This window comes from Drosophila tropicalis, unplaced genomic scaffold, assembly GCF_018151085.1.
Source record: "Drosophila tropicalis isolate 14030-0801.00 unplaced genomic scaffold, ASM1815108v1 contig_593, whole genome shotgun sequence".
Lineage (NCBI taxonomy): Eukaryota > Metazoa > Arthropoda > Insecta > Diptera > Drosophilidae > Drosophila > Drosophila tropicalis.
Genome location: NW_027173070.1, coordinates 596,206 through 605,594, shown reverse-complemented (window position 1 = coordinate 605,594; position 9,389 = coordinate 596,206). Strand labels below are relative to the sequence as shown.

The window sequence follows — 9,389 nt, the reverse complement described above, 5'->3', positions numbered from 1 at the left end:
ATGCAATTTTTAAATTTTTTATGCAAAATCAAATTTATTTCATTAATTTTATCATATATATATATGTATGTTTTTGTTTTTGTGTTGTTTATAAGCATCGTTTAAATCTCGAGTTCAGTTTTAGCTAACAAATTGGGGGGGAATATTTTCGTGTTTAGATGCTGCATCTGTCTCGAAGAAGAATTCGTCAAGCACCTTTTACTTGAGATGAATAAAATGCCAAGTATCGACTGCGAAAAGAGAAATATATAAAGGAATATATCGACATGTACAATTGCATTAACTATACATATTTTTAACGGAATTTATTATAAAGCCAATTTACAAGTGTGAACGTGTTTTTAGTTGCAGTATTGGTAAGCATTTATATATATATGTATATATCTATATATATATGTATATATGGAGCGGGTTCAGGTAAGATATATATGTACATAGGTAGCGGGGTATAGGCATGCAGGTTGGATTTTTGTAACCAATTTCAGCATAAGCGTGTTGTGTTAATTTGTTTCTTTGTTTTGCGGGGCTAAAGCATAGCTCTAACGTAATAAACCTTACCTGTATCGGCTACCTCTTCAACTTTGCCATCATCGGGCGCTTCAGCCAGTATTTTGGCTGCCTCTTCTTTTGGTATATGGGATTCAGAGTGACGCTGCGTAATGTTGGTGCTATAAGAAGATTAAGATTAATAAACAAAAATCAGTTGCAGGGTATTAGATAAACGCACCAAGAAATGCCACCAGCATTAGTTTGATTGATCAAAGTTTGCCAAAACTTGTGTGTCTCTGCCACAATTGTGGTAGCAAATTCAGCATTCTTGGCATCGCCATTGAAGGCAAATTGATTCTCTGGCTTGCCGTCTGGGATTTTATAAATCTGCGAAAACAGTTATTATGAGTTTTAGGTTTGTAATAAAGTTTAACCCCTTTATCTACCTTAAACCACTCAACAGTGGCACGCAACAACCCTGGAAAATATTGATCCACATCGGCAATGTCATTGACCTTGGATGCCAATGGATCATTAACATCTATGGCAATAACTTTCCAATCTGTCTCACCCTCATCGATAAGAGCAATTGTGCCTAGAATTTTCACTTGCAAAACATCGCCACGCTTAGCCACGCGATAACCAATTTCAATGACATCCAAAGGATCATTGTCGCCCTTGCATCCAGTAGAGGGTTCTATGTGGTCAGGATTCTCCCAGGTTTGGGGTAAAGCACCATAGTTCCAGATATAACCCTTATGGGGAAAGCAATTGGCCACATAACGGAGTTTGCCCTTCTTAATGTCCTGTTTTATGGGATTTAGCGGTGTCTTTAAGCTGATCTAAAGTTTTTGGCAAAGGTAAGCGATGGTTAATTTAATCGTTTTATAACTACATAGACACGTTTGTTTACCTCCATTTTGGCGTTGGTCCAACGGGGCACTTCAACAACCATATTGTAGATGGTCTTCTCCTCATTGGCATACAATGGAATGTCGTGCATTGGCGAAATGACATTACCGCACTTATTCTCTGTTGCAAAAAAAGAATAAAAAAGGGAGGGACAGTAATTACTGAACTGAAGGCGTAGTAATTAATGTGCTACATTTTTGTGGCACGCAACCGAAGGTTGAAATGATAGATAGATAGTCTAGACAATCATTAACCCTCATAGAGACTAAACTCAAATAAAGGTGTAAATTCCCCTTTTCGAGTAATGGTAATTAATGCGATTACGTTATCGAAAGAATGAATCAAAATTGTCAAAAAGAAACAAAGTTTGGGGATTCCCCTACCCCTATTCTTAGATTAGCAAAGTTAACTTTTTCTGGATATTTTCTTTTTAACTACGCCGTATAGTTAATATAAACTGACCACATATTTCCTGATATCACCTGATGATACTGATAACATCCAAAAACAAAGAATATGCCTTCGCTTGTAACAGTGTAAAGTCCATCTGAACCGGCTTGCTGCTTCCTAAATAAATTCACCTTCACCTTGTCCGCTCGCACTGATAAAGCGTTGCCTAAGCACAGCACGACTGATGACAATTCTGGTTGCATAACTTTATACTTCAATTATGCATTAGATGCAATAGCTGGGGTTCAATCAATTTCAAAAAATGAGATGGGTCCTTATGAACCTTCGAACCATGTGGACACGCGTTTTCTTAATTGCTTTTACTTACTGAAATAGAGGCTATAGCTCGGCGAGTTCTTTGCGCCCTTCTCAATGGTCTCGTACTGGGACATGATGATATTGGTATTTCGAACTGGAAGACGCTTCGATTGAATATTTCTTATGCTGCAGGTGACACCCGTGTTTGCTGACGTCTTTAAAAAACTTGCTCCTATTTTATACCGGCCAAGTCGACCAACAATCGAAAGACACAAATTTTTAGCCAGCATGGCAGTGTTGACAAACAAAAAAAGCTAGCCAAATTACCATCAGTGCTGCCATTTTACTTATTTAAAGCTGGAATTAAACGATGGGCAAAAATTCCACGAGCAAGACCTCGTTTGTCCCTTGTCGATTTATTGCCATGTTTTTGTGTAATTAACAACAGAATATGTTTATTTTTAGCGGTTTTTAGCAAAACTGAGACAGTGTTGCCAGATGCCATATTTTGATTATTTAAATACGCGGGGTTTCGTTCTCTACGAACGAAAATACACTAGAACAAATATAGTTCAAAATGCAATATCCGGCTGATTTAGCAGTTATTTTCCTTAAGTTTTTTTAGCTTATTCCAGCTTATTTATTTTTATAATCTAGCTTATGGTGGTTCTGAAAATCTGGCAGCACTGATTAACACTTGTTGCGGACGAATCAGTTTTCTGGTATTTTCCCAGTATTTGAGCCGGTACTATGTCCACTCCCCCACTATTTGATGCAACGTGTATTTCAATTATCAATCTTGAACCATATGTTGGGACGGCCTAATATAGTCACACTATATATAGTCTTGATTTCGATTAGAATTGTTTTAATTCGTAAAAATGAGCTTTAAAACGCAACCCAAAGGATTCGCAACCAAATCCATTCATGCCGGCCAGGATCCAGAGCAGTGGAAATGTAATGCTGTTATCCCATTAATATCTTTAAGCACCACTTTTAAACAAGATGGACCGGGAGAACATAGAGGCTATGAGTATTCACGTAGTGGAAATCCAACCCGAAATGTGCTGGAAGAATGTTTGGCTGCCCTCGATAATGCCAAATATGGATTGACATTTTCATCGGGATTGGGCGCGACTACTGTCGTCCTGACTATGTTGAATGCTGGTGATCATATCATTATGGGAGACGATGTTTATGGTGGAACTAATAGGCTAATAAGACAGGTAGCTTCTCGTTTGGGATTATCTGCTTCGTTTGTTGATCCCACGAATTTGGATGCACTAAAATCTGCATTCAAACCGGAGACAAAGCTTGTTTGGATTGAGTCACCTACGAATCCTTTGATTAAAATTGCCGATATTAAAGCCATAAGCGATATCTGTCGCCAGGTTGGCGATCATATCACCCTTGCTGTGGACAATACGTTCTTGACATCCTATTTTCAAAGGCCTTTGGAGTTGGGAGCGGACTTGGTTTGCTATTCGCTAACAAAGTATATGAATGGACACACTGACGTGGTCATGGGTGGCATCACAATGAACTCCGAAAAGCTCTACGAAAAGCTAAAGTTTCTACAGAATGGTAAGGGTTATCTGTATTCCCAGACGATATTTATCTAGAAAATAAATCAAATCTTTATTGCAGCTGTTGGTATTGTTCCCTCACCCTTCGATTGCTATCAGGTGAATCGGAGTCTCAAGACTCTTGCCCTACGAATGGAACAACATCAAAAGAATGCCATTGCTGTTGCCAAATTTCTGGAATCCCATTCGTTTGTGGAGAAGGTACTCCACCCGGCACTACCTTCACATCCCCAGCATAAGATCGCCCTACAGCAGACATATGGCTACAGTGGAGTCTTTTCATTCTACATTAAAGGCGAATTAAAACATTCTACTGCCTTTCTTAAGGCTCTGAAGATTTTCACCCTAGCCGAGAGTCTGGGAGGTTATGAAAGTTTAGCCGAATTGCCATCAGTCATGACGCATGCATCCGTTCCAGCTGAGGATAGAAAAACATTGGGAATCTCTGATGCACTTATCCGTTTATCTGTCGGTCTGGAGGATGCTGAAGATTTGATAAATGACCTTAAGCTAGCTCTGGAGATTGCCGAGAAAGCTTAAAAATTGTCGATGTATTTTTGTAACCATATAATGGAATAAACGGGTTTAAATTAGTATAATCAGCAATTTCCAGTGTAGTAATTTATTTGATGAAAATTACCCAAAGAAGGAAGACTTTTCACCAATACCAAAAATGACAATTCCTGATCGAAAACCTGCAACTTTTGGGTTATGCTTGGCCCCTAAAAATCATGGAACTAGAAACTGCTGACTAATAATAGAATAAAGGTTATCATTATTGTTGTTTGTCGACTTTGCTTATGATAACGCAGCTTGGATCCCGAATTTTGTGTTAATTCATGTTGTTGACGTTTCATCTAGCTTTTACTCTATTAACCAAAAATTCTTATCGATTTTCAATGACTCTTGGGACGAACAATGCCCTTATACAGTGGGCTGAAGTTAGTATTATTATCTATAGTTTCCATAGTGTGTAGAATCTATCTAAAAACCACATCAGTCCAGATGTATTATAAACTGAATCTGACAGTTTTTAAGGCTAATTTGGATCGCTCACCTTTTTTCAGTTTGAAACTGTCTTTACTGTTTTTATTTCTATTTTGCTGTTATAAAGCGAGTTTTTAAGATTAAGCTTAGTATGCTAAGTATGGTTCAAAGCGATCAGCATAAATGCATAGAAGTTTAGATTTACCAATGATAGAAAGTTCAGGTTCAAGTATGTAAAAATAAAAGTTATTGAGATTAGATTGTTGTTTATCTGTTTCGAACGATTGAGTAATGATAGATTCACTTTTAATCAAAATTTGAGGTGATTAAGCGATTTGAACATATTTTTATGAATTACATATGAACAGACAGGGCCGGATTATGACAAGTGGGTCAAAAGCTGAGCTATTAGCGAAAATATTAGAGGAAAAATCGGGAAGTAACCCCGCTTGCAATTTCCCGAATCCGCTGCTGTTTTTAGGTATCTTTAGTCACCTGGCGAATGTGTGGTATCAGTAACCCTTTAAGTACTTCTGTGGTACTTCAGTTTGGTATCTAATCTGCGGTTTGACAATGTGCCTCAGATTGGATTCATTCAATCTTTTCGGTTGGTGATTTTGACCAAGTGATAGACAGGAGAAGGAGATAACCGACGCACCCGTTTACTATATAAGCTCCCGTGTTCCCTTTGGCTTTTATTGTAGACACACAATATGTTCAAGTTTGTGATCTTGTTGTCAGTTGTTGCTTGCGCTTTCGGCGCTGCCGTCCCAGAGGGTCTCCTGCCCCAGCTGGATGGTCGCATTGTTGGAGGTTCTGCTACCACTATCAGCAGCTTCCCCTGGCAAATTTCTCTGCAGCGTAGTGGCTCCCACTCCTGCGGTGGTTCCATCTACTCTGCCAATATCATTGTGACTGCTGCTCATTGCCTGCAATCTGTGTCGTCATCCTCTCTTCAGGTCCGTGCTGGTTCCACCTACTGGAGCTCTGGTGGTGTGGTTTCCGCTGTTGCTTCTTTCAGAAATCATGAGGGTTACAATGCCAACACCATGGTCAACGATATTGCCGTCATCCGTCTATCCTCTTACCTTGGCTTCAGCTCTACTATCAAGTCTATCGGTCTGGCCAGCTCTGCTCCTGCTAACGGTGCCGCCGCCTCCGTCTCTGGCTGGGGCACTCAATCATCTGGTTCCAGCTCCATTCCCACTACTCTGCAGTATGTGAATGTTAACATTGTCGGTCAATCCCAGTGCGCTTCCTCCAGCTACGGTTATGGCAGTCAAATCAGAAGCACCATGATCTGCGCTGCTGCCAGCGGCAAGGATGCCTGCCAAGGTGACTCTGGTGGCCCATTGGTCTCCGGTGGTGTTCTTGTCGGTGTTGTTTCTTGGGGTTATGGCTGCGCCTACGCCAACTATCCAGGTGTCTATGCCGATGTTGCTGTCCTCCGCTCCTGGGTGATCAACACTGCGAACTCTATCTAAAGAAAGAACTTTTAATAAAAGTATTTGAAAATATATTATGAAATATATTTTAAAAAACTCTTGGGAGGAGTCCGATATTTGGCTCGAAAATACACACAGACTATCTGGATTCGTTCTGGAAGGCCTCAGTGATACAAAATATTACTTAAACACTTTTTTTATTATGTCTACTGGAAATGGAAAGACATAGGCTTTGGTATTCGTATTGGCTATTGTGTTGAGAGTCTGAAGATAACGGAGCTGCAAGGCAATAGGATTGGATTCCATAATATCGGCTGCCTCTTTAAGAGCTTTGACTGCATCACGCTCACCCTGAGCCGCTGCCACTTTGGCTTTTGCTTCGCGTGCTGCCTCTTGCTCTACGGCCATTGCCCGTTGCAGTTGGTCTGGCATATATATCTCCTTGCTGTAATGTCAAGCTTAAACTAAAGATTTAAACTCTGTTGATACACTTACATCTCTACACGTTCCACGCGAACTCCCCACGGTTCGGTGGCACTGTCAAGTACCCATTCAATTTGTTTGGACAACATCTCTTTAGTTGTGAGCAATTCCATCAGCATATGAGTGCCAGAAACATTTCTCAATGTTGTCATGGCCAGCATTTGGGTGGCGTCACGTGGATCCACCACTTGTAGGACTGCATCCAATGGTTGGCTAATTCTATAATAGACCACCGCATCCACACTGATGGTCACTGAATCTTTGGTAAGTATTTCCTGAGGTGGAACGTCAAATGAAGCGGTACGTAAATCAACTTTTGTGTATGCATCAATGCATGGTAAGATAAAAATCATTCCCGGACCACGTGCTTTGCCCGGTCGTAGACGTCCCAAACGTAAAATAACCGCACGCTGATACTCTTGCAAAATGACCAAGCATAAGAATATGGAGATGGGAAATGTGATGACCATTAAAATAACCGACAGAAGCCACAAAACATTCTCAATAAAGGAACTCGGTTCATTTTCAGCTGAAATAATGAAAAGATTTGGATAATATTGTGACATCAATAGGCAGAAAAAGAAGAACTAACATGTAATGACATTGCGCTTGGTAATCTTCTGTTGTTCGGGAAAGCGTTCTATGTAGGAGTCACCCGAATATGAGGCTTGCCGAGTATTTGGATCTTCTTTGGAATTCATTGCAAACAAACAATTTGGCAGAAAATTACATAAAATTTGACATAATAATCTTGCCCCAGTTAATACTAATTCACCGATTTGTTAAGTATTTAAAGTTATGTTTAATAAAAAGGCTAATGGATGGAAGATCAGATCAGCTAAAGTAACTAGCAGCGAAGAACTTGAATAAGAATTTTTCACTATTTGGTTGATGTTTGCAAGTCCCGGGCGGGTTCCACTCGTCTACGTGGACGCCAGACCTCGAGAAGACGCATTAGAAAGTGGGCGACTACCAGAAAAACGAGGAACCAAGAACCATGATGATATACGGCTACAATCAACTCGCTTATGCTAAATGACCGCTCTTGGATAACACGTTCATAGACCCGGACCGTGCGATGGGCCACATCATCCCAGTTGTAAAGGGTTTCAACCAGTTCATTGCATTTATGGGGACACAATACAGGCTCCAATTGGCTACTCTCATCAGCTGGCTCCGCACTTCTTCCAGTGGGTGCTTCTGGGGTGCTGGTGGACAAGTTTGGCGAAGGCATTGCCATTTGTTTTGCTTTGACTTTCCGACGTCTACGCTTTGATTGGCTTTCTCCCTGTTGGGCTAAATTACCATTGGTCATGCCAGGGTTCAAAAGGGGAATATTTAATTTATGGCGTTCAATGGCTACCAACATGGCAGCATAAATGCCATCAATATCTGGCTCAGCCAGTAATATAAGACTTTTTGGCAAGACCTCGGGAATGCCACCAACACTGGTGGACACCACTTGCAGACCACACGATGCCGCTTCCACAATGGCCATGCAATAGGCTTCGGTTAAGGAGGTATTTAAGAATATATGACCACGCACCAGGACATCTCTGACCCGGGCATGCTCCACAGCGCCGATAATTTCCACACGCTCTTGCATATTGGTCTTTTCGCGTATTTCCTCCAATAAATCTCTTTTGGGTCCATCACCCACAATAATAAACTTGGTATTTGGCATGTTTTTAAATCTTGGAATGAGACCAGCTAGAAGATCAATGCCTTTGCGATAAACCAAACGTGAGGCCACAACAAAGATGACTGTAGAGGGAAAAATTAGTAGTTGTTAATGGAATTCCAAAAGAAATCAATTTCTACATACTTGTCTCATCGCTTGGACGTTGACTAGGATCGGGAGTAAAGAGAGCCGTGTCTACGGCATTTGGAATGACAGAAACCCGGTGTTTGGCCACTCGAGCACGCAGCACAGTGTTCTCTTTGCCTATGTGGGATACGCAAATGGCATGATTCACCATACTTAAGTTCACCTCAAGTAGATTATTGGTCAAAGCAGCCGATAAATCGGCAAAGCCAAAGAGACTGTGATCTGTAAAAACAGTCTGCAAGAGGTTAACGCCATTAGATTAGATAAGATGTTTTATATCAAACTGCATACCTTTAGACCCAGCAGTGAGCCCACCATTAGAGCCTCGTGGGCTAGGGCACTAAAAGCCGAATGTCCATGAACCACCTCAATTCGTTCCCTTAGCAATACGGCTCTCAGCAAAGGCACATTACAGACTGCTGTGGGTAAGATGCATTGATTGTAGCAGACTTTAATGGGCAGATAGTAGACCTTCAAACAATTCGTCACATAGCGAACTCCGTTGCAATCCCCATAGGCATGGGTCAGCACCACAACCTACGGTACCCATAATTACGGATAAAATTGCATTATATTGACTCAAAAGGTATTGGGTCTATGGCTTACCTGGTGACCCTGGTCCAGTAGTTTCTGGCTGAGATTGTAGACATGCTCCTCGACACCACCAATGCTCGGATAAAAGAAATCCGACACCATACAGATGCGCATTCTGCACACTTATTACCTTTCCCTGCCCAAACGCATCCAGTTGACATTACACAAAGCAAGAAGACGGGCCAATTCTGCAACTCTTCCTTAAAATTACAATAAACAATAACTAAACGGAAACAAGTCGCCAACAGGAGCCGCAAGGCAGAGGCGTAGTCAGAAAACAATGCGGAAGTTCTTTTCTAATCACAACAGGGGATTTTTATTTTCATTTATCAATTAATTTGTTTCTCATCACTATTT

General features: G+C 40.9%; 5 protein-coding genes across 5 annotated transcripts; 2 read left to right on the top strand and 3 right to left on the bottom strand.

Moving 5' to 3' along the window:
- Nucleotides 1-6: 6 nt before the first annotated feature.
- On the bottom strand, nucleotides 7-2,381 carry Nurf-38 (Inorganic pyrophosphatase Nurf-38). Its single transcript, XM_068289218.1, has 6 exons — nucleotides 2,180-2,381; nucleotides 1,403-1,521; nucleotides 936-1,331; nucleotides 728-876; nucleotides 559-668; nucleotides 7-230 (listed from the first exon to the last, which is right to left on the bottom strand). The coding sequence occupies exons 1-6, from the start codon at nucleotides 2,241-2,243 to the stop codon at nucleotides 199-201; spliced, it is 870 nt and encodes a 289-aa protein (XP_068145319.1). The 5' UTR covers nucleotides 2,244-2,381; the 3' UTR covers nucleotides 7-198.
- A 507-nt stretch (nucleotides 2,382-2,888) lies between these two features.
- On the top strand, nucleotides 2,889-4,301 carry LOC137576234 (cystathionine gamma-lyase-like). Its single transcript, XM_068289217.1, has 2 exons — nucleotides 2,889-3,693; nucleotides 3,757-4,301. Exons 1-2 carry the CDS (start codon nucleotides 2,991-2,993, stop codon nucleotides 4,233-4,235), a joined length of 1,182 nt encoding a protein of 393 aa, XP_068145318.1. The 5' UTR covers nucleotides 2,889-2,990; the 3' UTR covers nucleotides 4,236-4,301.
- A 1,074-nt stretch (nucleotides 4,302-5,375) lies between these two features.
- Nucleotides 5,376-6,199, top strand: LOC137576237 (trypsin alpha). Its single transcript, XM_068289220.1, has one exon. It carries the CDS (start codon nucleotides 5,396-5,398, stop codon nucleotides 6,164-6,166), a length of 771 nt encoding a protein of 256 aa, XP_068145321.1. The 5' UTR covers nucleotides 5,376-5,395; the 3' UTR covers nucleotides 6,167-6,199.
- Nucleotides 5,653-7,403, bottom strand: LOC137576236 (band 7 protein AGAP004871-like). Its single transcript, XM_068289219.1, has 3 exons — nucleotides 7,203-7,403; nucleotides 6,623-7,139; nucleotides 5,653-6,572 (listed from the first exon to the last, which is right to left on the bottom strand). The coding sequence occupies exons 1-3, from the start codon at nucleotides 7,309-7,311 to the stop codon at nucleotides 6,308-6,310; spliced, it is 891 nt and encodes a 296-aa protein (XP_068145320.1). The 5' UTR covers nucleotides 7,312-7,403; the 3' UTR covers nucleotides 5,653-6,307.
- Nucleotides 7,389-9,356, bottom strand: PIG-A (phosphatidylinositol glycan anchor biosynthesis class A). Its single transcript, XM_068289216.1, has 4 exons — nucleotides 9,045-9,356; nucleotides 8,730-8,975; nucleotides 8,436-8,673; nucleotides 7,389-8,374 (listed from the first exon to the last, which is right to left on the bottom strand). Exons 1-4 carry the CDS (start codon nucleotides 9,144-9,146, stop codon nucleotides 7,491-7,493), a joined length of 1,470 nt encoding a protein of 489 aa, XP_068145317.1. The 5' UTR covers nucleotides 9,147-9,356; the 3' UTR covers nucleotides 7,389-7,490.
- Nucleotides 9,357-9,389: the final 33 nt, after the last annotated feature.